The sequence below is a fragment of the Euprymna scolopes genome, chromosome 20, assembly GCF_053919585.1.
Source record: "Euprymna scolopes isolate OS-2025 chromosome 20, ASM5391958v1, whole genome shotgun sequence".
Classification (NCBI taxonomy): domain Eukaryota; kingdom Metazoa; phylum Mollusca; class Cephalopoda; order Sepiida; family Sepiolidae; genus Euprymna; species Euprymna scolopes.
This window is the reverse complement of record NC_136501.1, coordinates 2,632,369-2,649,089: the sequence shown is the minus strand read 5'-3', so window position 1 is coordinate 2,649,089 and position 16,721 is coordinate 2,632,369. Positions and strand designations below refer to the sequence as shown.

The window sequence follows — 16,721 nt, the reverse complement described above, 5'->3', positions numbered from 1 at the left end:
ACCTTTTAAAACTATTTTAACCTTTTAAAACTATTTTAACCTTTTGAAAACTATTTTAACCTTTTTAAAACTATTTTAACAAGCTAAAGATCAATAAATAAAATGGTCCATAAAAAATCCAATCATTTGAGGCCCCTAGCACCGCTGTACGACTTTTAGTTTCGGAAGAAATGGAGTTTGGAATTATGGAAACAGACAGACATATCAGTGCCGGCAAAAAGAAAGTCCACACTTGTAATTATTTCAAAAACTGCAATTTTAAGCTAAATTTGATGCAATTGTTTAAACAACCTATACCTCATTTGATTCGCCTTTTACTTCTCTATAATTTTACCTGTTTATACTTGACTTTTAATTGAAATATTCTAGTGTTCATGTCAATTTTAAAAAATTACTTTAAATTGAGGAGGCAAAAAGAAAGTCCGCAGCAACAAATTCACTTAAAACCAGTTTAAGTTATCGGCCATAAATCAATTTAAAATATCCACCAACAGGCAACAAAGCATCTCTAATCGTAATTGTTGTTGTTCCAGGTTATACAACCTAACATTTAGTCCATATGCCATGACTTTCTCTTAGTGATCGTCAGGAGCTCATTAATCTCTACCTTTCTGGTTTATCCAATCGAGAAATCGGCCGTAGATTTAAATGTGATGAGAAAACGGTACGAAAGACTGTGCAAAAGCATCAAAACACCGGCAGTGTTCGTGATGCCCCTAAATCTGGTTGTACTAGAGTTACTTCTTACAGGGAAGACAATGCTATCAAGATCCACGGCCTAAGAAACAGATTTGAAACGGCTCCCCAAATCCAACAACAATTTGTTGCAATCTTGTTAAAAAGTGCTCTCTTTCTACTGTCAAGAACAGATTAAAGGAATTTAATTTGCGAGGATATGTTGCAAGATGCAAGTCAATGATTTCTGTAAGGAACAGAAAGCGCCGTCTGGACTTTGTCAGATGCAATGAACATCATGACTCTTCATATTGGTCAAAAGTGCTTTTTTAGCGATGAAAGCAAGTTCAATAGGCTAGGCAGTGATGGTAGGCAGTATGTCCATTGGAGGAAAGACAAAGAATTTAATCCTAGGTGCTCAGTTGCAAGGTGGTGGTGGTTCAGTTTTGGTGTGGGGCATTATTAGTACCAATGGTCCAGGATCTATAGTTCGCTTGCAAGGTCGAATTAATTCGACCAAGTACATTAATATGTTGACCGAGCATTTTCTACCCTACTTTGGTCGGAATTTGGATGATAATCCCATCTTTATGCAGAATAATGCACCCATTCACACAGCTGGCAATGTCAAGAAGTTCCTGAAAGAGCATGATATTCCGTGTTTGGATTGGCCTGCACAATCTCCAGACCTCAATCCTATCGAAAACTTATGATATTACATCAAGCAACAACTATGCAATGACAAAATTTCAAATTTGGAAGAACTTTGGACAAAAATTAAAGAATAGTGGGATGCTCTTTTCTCCCCGGAGTATTGTTGCAGTCTAATTCAAGGAATTCCCAAAAGATTGCAGGCTGTCAAATTGCAGAAGGGCTATGACGGGAATTGAAATCTGCAAAATATATCCACAGATGCACACACACAGACATAGACATATATACATGCACACACATACACATATATACACACGTGTATATGTATATGCTCATATACATATATATTTAAAACTAATCATTATTGGTATGAATATATTTTTCAAAGGAAATATATAATGGAACACTGTCATACATAATAAATCACTGTGTAGAAGTTTGTCTTTTCAAGTAAGTTGCATTATTGACAAAAAGAAAAAAAATCATTAAATAAATAAACATACACATATATGTGTGTGTGTGTGTGTGTGTGTGTGTGTGTGTGTGTGTGTGTGTGTGTGTGTGTGCATACATAATAGAGAGATTTAAATATATCACTTGCTTTTGTTTTCCTTCTTCAACACTGACAAAATTCCACTGTTTACATTGCGATAGCCTTCTAACACATACCTTTATACATAACACACACAGTGCTTCAAGCAAACTACAGTTTATATATATATATATATATATATATATATATATATATATATATATATATAAAAGGCTACACAGGCGGAAAAAAGAAAGAAAGTCCGCACTTGTAATTTTTTCAAAAACCCACAAATTTAAGCTAAATTTAATGCAACTGTTTAAAGGTAGGGCATTCATGCAACACAAATACAACAGGAACACAATGAACTAGTTAATATATAATAGCATAGCACTTCTGAAATTTGACAGCCTGCGATCTTTTTAAGTATTTATTTGGTAGCTTTGGCCTTAGCATAACAATAGAAAATGAAAAAATACCTCAAATGTCCATAAATTCTCCAACCATCCTAGATCTGCCATTAAGGCAATCCTAGAATCAGTGATTGAGATTGTCGGACTGACTTCCTAGTGACATATGGCCGAGTGGTCCTAGACGTTGTATCAAAGTTTACAGTTACCCAAAGGTGCTGAGTTCAATCCTGAACGAAGGCAGTGAAAAAGTAACATTGAAAAACAGAGAATCAGCAACTATGTCCCAAAGCCTAGCTGGAGTCCGAACACGGTACCCCCGTAATAATAATAAAGGGTTGGGTTCGAGACTCCTAACAAACCGTTCACCTGACGAAGGCCGGAGGGCAAAACGGCCGAAACGTTGTGACAATAACAACCAAGATGAGGAAGTCAGTCCGACAATCTCAATCAATGAAAACAACTCATCTCAAAAATACAGACAATTACCTAGAATCAGTATCGAACAGAATTTCCAACCTACCCGCTAACTATAGCATATGTGGACGAACCTGTTGTGGGAAAAAGGCGTTTTACTTTGATGTGTAGATTATGACACATCGTTTGGCTGTTGGTTGCAATCTGCTTTTATGTAAACGATGCCGATGATTGAAACTCACTATAGTTGTTGTCTGTCGATGCTGATGATTGCAGGACACACTGTCATAGTAACACAGAGTAGTAATTTCCTTAATGAAGGTTCCAGATAAGATTGACACATACATGTTTTGTTGGTGAAAATGTGTGCTTTAATTTTTTCATGAAGATATTGTACTGTCATTGTGTGTCATTGACAATCTCCATTCTTTACATTCTCTGCATTCTTTGGACTACTGTTCTCATCTTGAGTTTTATTTCACGTTTCATTGGATGGAGCTTCCAACCTTCTTCAAGCGTATCTTGTCGGAATCAAGAATCTTTCTCTCAAACTCCGGAATATGAACAGAATTTTGAATGGACCCTTTATTTAATCCACAAAGGTAGCATGTTAGAACTGTAACATCCTTCATTCGTCCCAATGCATGAGTAACCGTTTGTCTTGTAACGTCACCTGTTTAGCGTTTGAACAGCCAAAGCTTTCTCCTCACACCAGCAAGCGACCTGCTTTATATTACATTCACCCACGTGAATCTCGCGAGATCACATGAGACCGTTTCTGTTAAATATCACAGATGCCATCTTGCTTTTTCTTTTTCCTGTCCAACGCGCATGACAGGCAGACACATGGGCGCTTCACAGGTAGGTCGTGTGTAAGTCTGTTTCTATTTTCCCCACAAGCTCACATTCCATCAGTCATGACTAAGTAGAAGACCTAAGTAATTCACAATTGTATTTGGAGTGTCACTTGCACTGAAGATTGAACATTCAACCTTCAAAAGAATGTAATTTACAACTGAATTTTACCAAATAATTTATCAACTATGCCATGGGTCCTTGCAGACAAGATACGCAAGAGCTTATCTTGACGGAAACTTTGTGCAAATAACACTCAATAACAGAACAGTAGTTTAAAGAATTCAAATAATACGAATTATTTTAATCCTCATCTAAAAAAATCCAGAAAAAGTGACGATCTGATCAGCTTGTATTTTTTTTTTTTTGTATGGGCAAACAAAAATTTTGCTTTTGTATGGGCAAACAAAATTTTTTTTTTTGTATGGGCAAACAAAATTTTTTTTTTGTATGGGCAAACAAAATTTTTTTTTGTATGGGCAAACAAAAATTTTTTTTTGTATGGGCAAACAAAATTTTTTTTGTATGGGCAAACAAAATTTTTTTTTTGTATGGGCAAACAAAAATTTTTTTTGGGGGGGCAAACAAAATTTTTTTTTGTATGGGCAAACAAAAATTTTTTTTTTGTATGAGCAAACAAAAATTTTTTTTTGTATAGACAAACAAAAATTTTTTTTTTGTATGGGCAAACAAAATTTTTTTTTGTATGGGCAAACAAAAATTTTTTTTTGTATGGGCAAACAAAATTTTTTTTTGTATGGGCAAACAAAAATTTTTTTTTTGTATGGGCAAACAAAATTTTTTTTTTGTATGGGCAAACAAAAATTTTTTTTTTGTATGGGCAAACAAAATTTTTTTTGTATGGGCAAACAAAATTTTTTTTTTGTATGGCCAAAATAAATTTTTTTTTTTGTATGGGCAAACAAAAAATTCTGGGACACATTTTAATTTTACACTGATTAGTGTTTGCATGAGTTGCATAAGTTGTGTTTCTCTTTGTACATGTAAGAAAAAAGTGGTAGAAATTTACACGGAAGAGAATACAGTAATCTTAGCACCTTTCCAAATTTACCTTGAATTGTTGCGTTGTTGGTGCATTTATTACCTCACTTCAAAGTCTACTTCAAAGTTCACGGATTCTGATTGAGAAAGCAGCCCTCTTTTGGTTCAATCGAAATCGGCAGTGAAATAGTTTCATGCAGTGTCTGCACAATTTCTAGTGCACGAGTAAATGATAGACGCTAAAGTATGCATCATGATGCATATTAACGAGATTGTAGGCCAAAATAAGATCTTAATCATTTGCGAGAACCAAGGGAGAAAAAATTTCTTGAATCTGCTTTTATCAGGCGAATCCAGCAGATCCTGCACTATTCGAGTAGATATTTTGCACATTAAGAAAAAATTATGAGAGTAAAAATTAATTCCAGCAAATTGATTGACTTGTGGTTGGGTAGGTAGAGCAGTAACACTGCATTTCTGAGCCCTTTATGTTGATTTGATGATTCAGTTCAAATCTTGTGGTTCAAACTGGATGTCCAGGAGATGAATTCAGGCTTGGAAATGTCTAAGTCATCAAAATGCTGATCCACTGCCGTTTCTGAGTTGAACCTTGAGAGAAGAGTCTGCATGTGGTCGAGAATGTCTCTTCTGACCTCATCCTTAGCTCTTCAGGGGAGAGCCATTGTAAGCTGAGGGTTGAATTGTAGTTCTTCACTAAGTGCTGAGCCATGTTCAGAAAGCTTCCTTGATCGAGTGAAGTTTCACAATCTAGAAAGGTACTATATAGGGACTTAGTAGAATGAGGATGATTAATGGAAAAAATCCAATTTCAGTGGAGTGGTAGCAACCAGATTCAGGATAGTTGTGACAATTGGTTTGGAAAGCATTACTCTTTATTAACATAGTTTTCAATTCAAACACAGGAAAATTATTTTTATTTTAAGCATTAGCTTGAGGTTAAAATTATATTTTATAGAAAAAGATTGCATTCCACAGAATTTAAAAAGATTGTGCATACAAAAAAAGTCATATTCTCTGCCTCATCACATGATTTTTTAATACCCTTTGATCCGAACTTGGTTAAGAGGGATTATTATCTGTAAGCTTGTTGGGTGAGACATTTTTTTTTTTTTATTGTTTGGTAATAAAAATCCTCCATGGGGCACACACCCTATTTTATTGTGAACTCGTCTTCCCCAAATTGTCTTTGTCTTGAAGGAACAGCATCCACTCCTAAACTTCACCCATACATATTTTATTTCCTCTCACTTAACTGCCACTTTGATTTAGACTTTTTTTCTTTCGGTTCTAAATAAACCTGAAAACAGTGAGCAGTCTTCTCTTCAGAAAGGCTGAGAGTCTTACTAAACTGCCCTGATTTTATATTGTATATAGTAGTGATTTCAAAGCTTTAATGAAAAATGATGCGTGCGTCATTAGCTAGAACCGAAACTAAAGCAGCCTTATCTGTTAGTGTATGACTTAAATCCATACGTACAAAAATGTCCAAAATACTTGTACCACACACACACACACACACACACACACACACACACACACACACACACACAAAAGCATATGAACAATTAGATTTGTATTTTGGACATATCTTAACTTCATGCATCGTTGATCTTGTCCACCTGGAATTCATCTTGTTCTTGGAGGGGAGAATGGAAACCTGTTTTGGACGAAGATTCATTCACTCCAAGATTTGTTTTATATAGTTTTTATTCACCTTCCAGATGAAAAAATGGTAAAATCCATCCAAGAGATATAATTTAAAAATGTGTTTTTTCTTCAAGCATTAGCTTAAAATTAAAATTAGATGTGATGGAAAAATATTACATTCCATAGAATTTTTAAAATGGCTTCAATTTAGGAGCTTGTGTATATGAGAAGGGGTCAGGTATGAATATATATTCTCTGCCTAAGCATAGCACACATGATCTTTAGTACCTTTGGACTCCAGCCTGGTTAAGAGGGATTATTACCTCTTGGATTATCCCCCAAAAAAGGTATTTGTACAGATTGATGATTGATTTAAACCAATACATTATTGAAATACATTATTACGTATTAACATGGCATGTCGAAATTAGTATAAATTCCAAAAATTCCAAAAATGTAGATGTGTTAGATGCATTTTGACAAAAATAAATTCATCCACAATTTTGTTCTGACATTTTGTGTTTAAAAATGGTGGAATTACAATTATTTAGTCAAAATGATCGATTGCAGTTACGTTCCCTGAATCTTGAGAACTCTTCAACATTAAAACATACGATAAAACTCTATAAATCGAAAAACTTGACAAATTTTATTTTTATTTGTAATTATTTTTCTACTTGTCCTGCCTTGATAGAGTTCAAAATAGACTTCGTAGCCTCGTAGGAGATGTCCTTTTCTCTTCGCTGCAACCTCTATCTCACAGAAGAGATGTTGCGAGTTTGTCTCTGCTTTATCGTTATTTTCATGGAAAGTGTTCGACTGAGCTTCAATCTATGGTCCCCCCTCGCCAAACTTTCACAAGAAACACTAGACTAGCTGAAAACATTATCAATAATTTTCCCCACTCTTTATCTGTGCCTAAACCTAAACATAGATTCCATGATCAAAGCTTCTTTCTTAGAACTGCACACCTGTGGAATTGTCTTCCGTTTTCCTGCTTTCCAGCTTTCTATAATATGGTTGTCTTCAAGTCCAACGTGAACAAGTTTCTGATGAGCCGTTCCACTTAAGTTAACAAATTTACCGAACTTCCATTACTATTGAATACTATATTGTCCTTTTGACTACTCTACACTCTTTAACCCTTATCCTTGAGTGGCCGATCGGCCTTGATAAGTGGTGACGCCTATGTAAAAAAAAAAAGAAAAAGAAAAAGTTGATCATTTTTGTCATTTTTATTAATTTTTACTAATTTCGATATGACACATAAGTATTTAATAATGTTTTCACCTGAAATGCGTTTGTTTAAAACATTATTAATATACAAAAGTTCAAAACATTATCCAAAAATAAACAGCTTTAACCGAAGCCAACGAGAGAGAGAGAGGTTATACAATATGTACATAGCAGCCATCGTGAGGGCATACATAACTCACTAACCTTTTGCAGCTTCTAAATCCGGAACAAATAGGAATCCGATTTCCAAGACGAGAGTAAGAATTCTCCAATGAGAAGGCAAAGCTTTGATGGCAAACATCTATGAAGATTTTAAAGAATAAAAAGACGATTTGCTGAACTCGGGTTTATCTTGTACGGATTTTTATACGATGTTTTTTTATATGATGTTGTCGACGTAAACTAAGAATTTGTCGATTAAAATTTTCAAAACAATGCCTCAAATACTTCCTTTTTGCCAACAAAACAAATTGATTTTCGTCGACGTTCAATTCTTCGATGACAATCAAGTCTTTATAAAACTGAATAGACCTTTTTTATCGATCACTTTTTTTATGCAATACTTAAGTGCTTTTTCAATACAAGGAAATTGATTTTTGGTTTCTTATTTGTGTTTTATCAAAATACGTTATTCTGTCCTAGTCTGGACCAAACGTTGCTTGTCTGACCCACAAACAAACGTCAACATAATCTTCAAGAAGGTTTCGGCATCATCATCACCATCATCATCATCATCATCTACTTGTCACAAATGTAGTTAGGTGAAATATCCCTGCATAGGTATATCATATATTAAAGGCCAAGTGGGCTGCCTGTTCAGGTAAAGAAAATAATCCAGTTTTTACTTCATAGATTATTCACTAGAAATCCCGCTATTTCCACTGATGCTATCTAATGTGTGTTTGTGTGTGTGTGTGTATGTGTGTGTGTGTTTGTGTGTGTGTGTATGTGTGTGTTTGTGTGTGTGTGTGTTTGTGTGTGTGTGTGTATGTGTGTGTTTGTGTGTGTGTGTGTATGTGTGTGTTGGGGTGGAGACGGCTCCCGTAAGCCATGGTGAAGGCAACGTTTCTAGGAGAAGCAAATCTCTGATTTAAAAAAACCATAAAGCGAGAAACCAGTACCCGCATTAAGCTGGTCTGCAGTTTAACTTGTTGCTGGCTATCTTGCTCTTGCTTGTTGCTTGATCTCAACATTTTGAACCGAGAGAGAGACTTAGTTGTCATACAAAGCTAAGACTCTGTAACATCATCTGTGTATAGATACTCCCTCAGGCATGTGTCTATTAAAATGGTCCTGTGGTGATAAATATATATATATATATATATATATATATATATATATATATATATATATATGTTTGTTTGTATGAAAAGTTTGTTTACAACACTCACACTGATGATGATGATGATGATGATGATGATGATGATGATGATGATGATGATGATGATGCATCTCAGAGATCATTTAAAAAAAAATGAATAAATAAACGAATCCAACGAAGTTCAAAATGAAGGCGCGTTTAAAACGGCAGAATCCCTCAATGATCATGACGATGGTGATGATAAGAACATTTTTAAACTTTCCAGCCGTTTACAATGGTGAATCTTGTCTTTGTCAGATATATTAAAATATTGCATATAAAAAAAAAACACATGCACCTGACGGTTATCTGGTGACCATATCCATCGTATCTTTTTTTTTTTTTTTTTTTTTTTATTACATTTTCACCCCAAACAAGGCAAATTGCCACTTTGGTGTAGGGGGCTACTATCAGGGGCAACAACTACTGGGGTACTATGTAGGGATTTGGGCAGCAAGGTGTCGGTTCACATTACACTTGAACTTCTGCACGTCAGTACTGTTGGGGAAGCAGGGACCTGGAATGGAATTCCAGAGTCTAGCGGTTCTGGGGAAGAAACTATTGGAGTAAAAAGATCTTTTACATCTAGGGATCTCTACAGTGTGGGGGTGGGATTTAGCAGCCTGTCGGGTTTGTCAAGGGTGCTCACATCATGGGGGCACAAGTGATTGCAGTTCGTCAGAGCATTCACCACTAAAATACTTGTAGAAAAGGCAGAGGGATGCAACATTTCGTCGATGAGACAGAGGCTGAAGCTTAGATGCCAGTTCAGGGCCTATCAGGTTTGCGACTCTCTTTTGAACCTTGTCAAGGAGCGACAGACTAATAGCAGATGCACCAGCCCAGATGTGGCAGCAATACTCCATACATGGGCGAATGGTGGCTTTATAGAGGTACAGGATACTTTCGGGTGTTAGTAGTTTTCTAGCACGGTAGAGAGAGCCCACCTTTCTTGCAGCGGCCCTGGCAATGCCTTCAATGTAATTGTTCCAACTCATGTTTCCTGTGAACGTTAGGCCAAGGAGTTTGAAAGATGGACTCTCAGATAAAGAGTCGTTGGGCATTGCTATGGGTGGTAGAGAGGGTTTCTTGTAATTATTGAAGGAAACTAGTTTAGTCTTGGCAGCATTGAACGCGACCAACCACTTTTGACCCCATTCCACTACAGATTGGAGGTCTTTCTCTAGTGTTTCTGCCATTTCTTTAGAAATGTGTTCATTCGTCTTCCTGTCGTGCCTGCCATAGAGTGTAGTGTCATCAGCATATATACCCATCTCAGAGGCAATGTTGTCGGGGAGGTCATTTATGAATATCAAGAACAATAGAGGTCCAAGGATAGAACCCTGGGGCACCCCCGCATTTATATCATATTGTTTAGATGTACGACCGTCGAGGACAACCTGGATTTTTCTCTTATTTAAGAAGGATTTAATGATGTTAAGTATTCTACCCATGATACCGTATGATCTGATTTTACTGAGGAGACCCTCATACCATACCCTGTCAAAAGCCTTAGATATATCTAGAGCTACCGCTCTGCCCTCCCCCGCTTTGTCCAGTGAATGGTATATACATTCAGAGATTACAGTTAGGATGTCCGCTGTGGAACGGGCTTGTCTAAATCCATATTGTTTGTCAGTCAGTAGTTTAGCATCTGTAAGATGATGGACTAGAGCATGGTGTATTATGGTCTCAAATATTTTGGCAAAAAGTGGGAGGAGGCTAATAGGGCGATAATTTGATGGGTCAGTCCTTTCGCCAGAATTCTTGAATGCTGGTACAACAGAAGCAGTTTTCCAACAGCCCGGAAAGCAAGCTTCATTAAGGCATTTGTTGTAGAGTTTGGAGAAAACTGGAGCTACTTCGGCTGAGCACTTTTTTAATAGCACAGCTGGGATAAGATCGGGTCCACATGCTTTTGAGGTGATTAGCAACCAAAGGAAAGTCATCCAGTCAGAGTATTATATATTATATAAGCATGAAGAAATGTCTAGAAAATAGGTTACATTACATTTTTATTTGCAAATCCAGGATGCGTCTGTCCAGCATCTGGCGGCTAGTAGTGGCCTGACCTCTGTGTCTGAACGTATTTTTTGACAAGTCAGCGTTTTTTGTTAGAAGGACACTCAAGAAAAACTGCGACTGAAACAGTTACCAGTTGCACTTGTTTGCCATTGGATGCTGACCGTGAATGCTCAGAGAGTGTTACATGTGTCATACAGGCATTTATTATTGAGATCATTTTGTACAGATATCTCTTCTTTACAAGTCCTGCCGCGATAGAGGCGAGGCGATATGTACAGACCTAAGAAATTGGAAATATCGAGTCACAAATCTGCACACAGGTGGCTTAAAGCTTAACATCACCGTTAGTTTTGAGGGACAGGAAGTAGTTTTGGTGGGGCTTTTTGTGACTGAGAAAGATCTAGAAAAGGTGACCTATTTTCATTTCTGCAGGAGAAGCAAAAGATAACTAAATTGAATATGGCTACCTGGAATGTAAGGACACTTCTTGATATGAAAGAGTTGGTTAATCCAGAGCAAAAAACAGCTATTGTTGCCAGACAATTAGCTAGATACAATGTGGATATTGCTGCTCTATCTGAAACCCGTACTAGTGATAGTGGTCAACTTACTGAAAAAGGTGTATGGTAAACGTTTTTCTGGAAAGGCAAACCCAAGGGAGTAAAAAGGGAAGGAGGAGTTGGTTTTGCTATCAGGACAAAAATCACATTACAAAAATCGCATCCTTGTGGAATTAGTGATTGAATCATGTTACTGAGGGTAACTTTACCTTGCGATTGTTATGTGTCAGTTATCTCAGTATATACCCCTACTTTGGATAGTAGGCAGGATGTTAAAATGGAATTCTATCAAGATTTAGGGAATTGAATCAAAGGGATACCAAAAGCAGATAAGATTTTGTTGCTTGGAGACTTTAATGCACAGGTTGGAAGCGATCACAACATTTGGGGTGTCTTCGGAAAATATGGCCTTGGTAAGGCAAATGATAATGGGATTTTTCTTTTGCAGTTGTGCACTCAACATAATCTTGCAGTATGCAACACCTTCTACCAACAAAAACCCAATCAGAAGGTAACTTGGATATATCTTTCTTGATTATGTTTCATACGCAAACATGAGCTTTAGGATATGTGCACTGTATAAATTATGCGGGATGCAGACTGTGACACAGATCACAATCTTGTTCGTGCTAAACTTAAGTTGTGTATAAGGAAAAGGGTCAGAGCGAATGGAGTAAAAGGGTCTAAACACATCGATGTTTCTAAATTACAAAACGTGTGAAAAATCTTAGGAACTCATCTATTAATGTCTCATTTGACGGAACCTGTGAACGATTCCAGTCACAAGTACATAGCAAAGGAGGTGAAATTCTTGGCTTCAAGAAAACCAAACATAAGGATTGGTTTGATGAAAATGATTCTACAATCACTAATCTTTTGGAAGAGAAGAAAAAGGCATGCGAGATATGTTTGTGTTCTAATGGATCAGCGAACACAACTGCAGAAAAAGAAGCAAAATTAAAAGCAAAAATACATATCGATTGCAGAACAAATGGTGGAGCAAATTATGACCAGAAAAATTCAAAATTACCAAATCAGACAAGCTTTTGGATTGCAGCCTCCAACATTGGTACGTGTGAAATCCGAAGATGGTTCTTCCCTCATCAATAATGTTGAGGGGATCATAAAACAATGGACAGAACATTTTTTAGATCTTTTTGATAATCTGTCTAAAGTAAACAATGTAGTAATTGATAGTTTCCCTCAAAAGGGGGTCGTTGGGGAGATGACAACTGATCTGGGGAGATGATAACTGATCTGGGGAGATGATAACTGATCTGGGGAGATGATAACTGATCTGGGGAGATGGTAACTGATCTGGGGAGATGATAACTGATCTGGGGAGATGATAACTGATCTGGGGAGATGATAACTGATCTGGGGAGATGATAACTGATCTGGGGAGATGACAACTGATCTGGGGAGATGACAACTGATCTGGGGAGATGACAACTGATCTGGGGAGATGACAACTGATCTGGGGAGATGACAACTGATCTGGGGAGATGATAACTGATCTGGGGAGATGATAACTGATCTGGGGAGATGATAACTGATCTGGGGAGATGATAACTGATCTGGGGAGATGATAACTGATCTGGGGAGATGATAACTGATCTGGGGAGATGATAACTGATCTGGGGAGATGATAACTGATCTGGGGAGATGATAACTGATCTGGGGAGATGATAACTGATCTGGGGAGATGACAACTGATCTGGGGAGATGACAACTGATCTGGGGAGATGATAACTGATCTGGGGAGATGACAACTGATTAGGGGAGATGATAACTGATCTGGGGAGATGATAACTGATCTGGGGAGATGATAACTGATCTGGGGAGATGATAACTGATCTGGGGAGATGACAACTGATCCCAGCATTGATGAGATCAAAAGAACATTAACAGAGATTAATAAAAAAAAATCACCCGGACTTGATGGGATACCTGTTGAATTATTGCTATTTGAAGGTGGTAGCGTTATCAACGCGTTCCATACACTCATGCTTGCTGTTTGGCTATCCCTCCAGATTGGATCGATGCAATATTGACCCCAATTTATAAAGGAAATGGGTCAAAATCTGAATGTGATGATTATAGAGGTATTAGTTTGCTTGAAACAATGGGAAAGGTTTTAGCAAAGATGTTGTTGAATCGTTTGCTGAAATGGATGTGCCCCTTTATCATCCCAGCAAATCAATCTGGTTTTAAATCTAACAGAAGCTTCTAATACCATTAATCACAATTCACTTTGGAAGATTCTTAGAAAACCAGGCTGTCCTACAAGTTTTGTGGGATGCTTCAGCAGTTACACCATACTATGAAAGCCCAAGTGAACTTTAATGGGTCTCTGTCTGATCTCATTTCAGTTGAAAACGGTGTGAAACCAGGTGATATCCTTGCTCCTACATTATTTTCCATATATTTCGCTGTGATGCTGGTGCATGCTTTTGATAATTGCAATATTGGGATGAAGTTTCAGTATTATACATCAGGTAAACTTTTTAACCCTAGACATCTCAACACAAAGTCAAAAACGTTTCGGAACCTTGTTCTTGAACTTTTCTATGCAGATGATGCAGATGATGCAGACCTTGTTTCACATTTAGAATAGAATTATGGACAAGTTATCAGAGGCTTGTAAAGCTTTTGGACTTACCATCAGTCTCAAGAAATCATATGTTATGTATTATCCTCCTATAGGAATGCCATATGTTGAACCAAACATCTTGGTTGATAGTAAGAAGTTACATATCGCAGACAATTTTATATATCTAGGTAGTACGCTGATTAAGGGCTGTACGCTTGATGCTGAGATAAAGCACAGAATAGCCAAACCCAGTTTTGCTTTTGGCAAACTAGAGAACCGTGTGTGGTCAGATCGGAAAATCACATCAAAAACAAAGTTAAGTGTTTACGAAACATGTGTTATCACTACGCTGCTATATCGTAAAAGACTTGGACAACATATAGAAGGCATGTCAAGCTATTGGAAAGGTTTCGTCAAAGTTGTATTCGGAGAAAGCTTAATATTAATTGAAAGACTCTAACGTCTGACACTGTAGTTTTTGAATGATCAAATAGTACTAGTACAGAAATGAAAATCATTCAAAAGCAGATGCGCACATGTACACACACGTACATATATTCACGTTCGCGTACATACACTCACATTCACGCGTATACACACACATGCTAATGTACACACATGTACTCACAAACGCGCACACATACGCACACAAGCGCAACGTCACTTCCCCTTTCAAAGGAAATCAACACATGCGCAAAAGCCCACCGGAAACAATTATAAAAGCAAGAGCAATAAGCAGCATCTTCCTTTTTGCGGACCAGCTCTCGAGCTGAGAGGTTCGGCTAACCAGCCGCCTCCCTTTTGGGAGGCGCGCACTCGTGCGCATCATGTCCCCTGCTACTATGTATGGGGCACGAACTAACAGACAGTATGTACACTTTATATGTTTTCTATCTCCATGGCCTGGATTAACTTTTTCTCATTCTCTCTCTATACTACAATAGACTTTCCTCCTCACCAGCTAACAGCGAGAGGTTCACACCAAACTGGATTGACTTTCTCTCTTTCTCTCTCTACAACAATAGACTTTCCTTCTCATTAGTAAACAGCGAGAGACGCATGCCAAACTAAACACGTGTAGTACCCTTTTCTTCACGAAATAAATTCTAGTTCGTTTAATTCAAATAAACGCGTTGTTCATTCCTTCCTCAAAGCAATTCATTTTTTCTTTCTGAAATCAATTCCTTTCTCCTATTTTGTACGACTGGTGGATATGTATAATATATCCACTAGTCCGCTACAAATTGGTGACACCCGAACATGAGATGAACACGCATTTCCTTCTATACCCTAGACCACTACAAACTACACCCATCTTACCCCAAACTGACTATTTTGTTTCGCCCAACAACTATGAAAAGTACACGCTGATAAGTGATTTGTGGGTTTTAAAATACACTTCTTTTATAACATGTCTCATGTTATTGGATTTTTGTATCATGGCGTGTCGATTCGGCGAGATTGTTCGGTTCTGCTTGGGAACGTGTGTGTCGATTCAACGGTATTTGTTCATGACGTGGCATGTCGATTTGGCAGTGGTATTCAGAATTGCGTGGACAAATTTGTTAAGGACCGTGCTGTCACTTGTGAAAGTAAATATATACGCACCTATATATATATATATATATATATATATATATATATATATGTACATTTTTTTCTGACGCTCTCTCCCTCATGTAGCGACATGTCAGATAATGTTTATTCAAAAAATTTCTTATACAATTAATATATTTTAAATTAATATATTAAAAAATATTAAAATATTAAAATGAAAATAGAATATAGGCCACTATGAGAGAAAAAAAGTCGTAGGTTCTTATCAAACATTAAAATATAGACACACAGACACACAGACACACACACACACAAGTAGACACAAATATCTTGAAAACATACCAAATGAAAAACAAACAGATTTTAAACGAAGGGGGTTGGGTGGGGGTCTGGTTATCAGAAACATTGTTTAAAGATTAGAGTGAAATAAAATAAAATAAAAAATATATAAAAAATAAATAAAAATAAGTAAGTATATGTGCATACTCATACAGATACAGAAATGCACACGCATACATAGATATGCATACACAAGTATACACACACATGCACATACAAAAATAAATTAGTAGTTATAATTGGAAGCAGAGTTTGAATTTATTCTACAGTTTGAGTGAATAGAAAAATAAAAATAGAAGAAATGGTTATATACGGTTATGAAAATATATTTGAAGCTAGAGCAATTTAAAGGGATAGAATAGGTAGATTAAAGTAGTAAAGGCTAGGTAAAGTTGAGGAAAATAGAATGTAAACTATTAAGATAAGGAAGGGAATGAGGTAGTGTATCTGTTGGAACCAGGGATTGGATATATTTAAACTTTCTCCTATGATTACAATGGATGATGACTTTGTTTTTGGAATTTATGACGTTTTTATCTTTAGAAGAGGAGATTATTAAAACTTAATCGAAAATGCATCTTTAACAATATTTTAACTCGGGTGTATATGATTTTATTTCTTATTACTATATATGTGTACATATATACTTTTTATTTTTGGTTTTTAATTTTTTTTTTTTTTTTTTTTTTGATAAAATAATGAGTTTCACTTGAAATTCACTACACATACCTGACTTAGACAAGATACATCTGAAGAAAGTTAGGCCTTCGTCTGAAACGTGAAAATAACATTCAAGATGAGGACAATTGTCTAAATAATCCAAATAACGCAAAATAAC

The 16,721-nt window shown here is 36.6% G+C and overlaps 1 protein-coding gene across 1 annotated transcript in view; it reads right to left on the bottom strand.

The window, feature by feature from the left end:
- LOC145241294 (uncharacterized) overlaps positions 1-8,292 on the bottom strand; it is a 64,375-nt gene extending 56,083 nt beyond the window's left edge. The window contains exon 1 of the mRNA XM_080104040.1: positions 7,654-8,292. Within this exon, the coding sequence (XP_079960166.1) occupies positions 7,654-7,750 (97 nt within the window). The 5' untranslated portion in view covers positions 7,751-8,292. The remainder of the gene's footprint in view (positions 1-7,653) is intronic.
- Between the last annotated feature and the right edge of the window lie 8,429 nt (positions 8,293-16,721).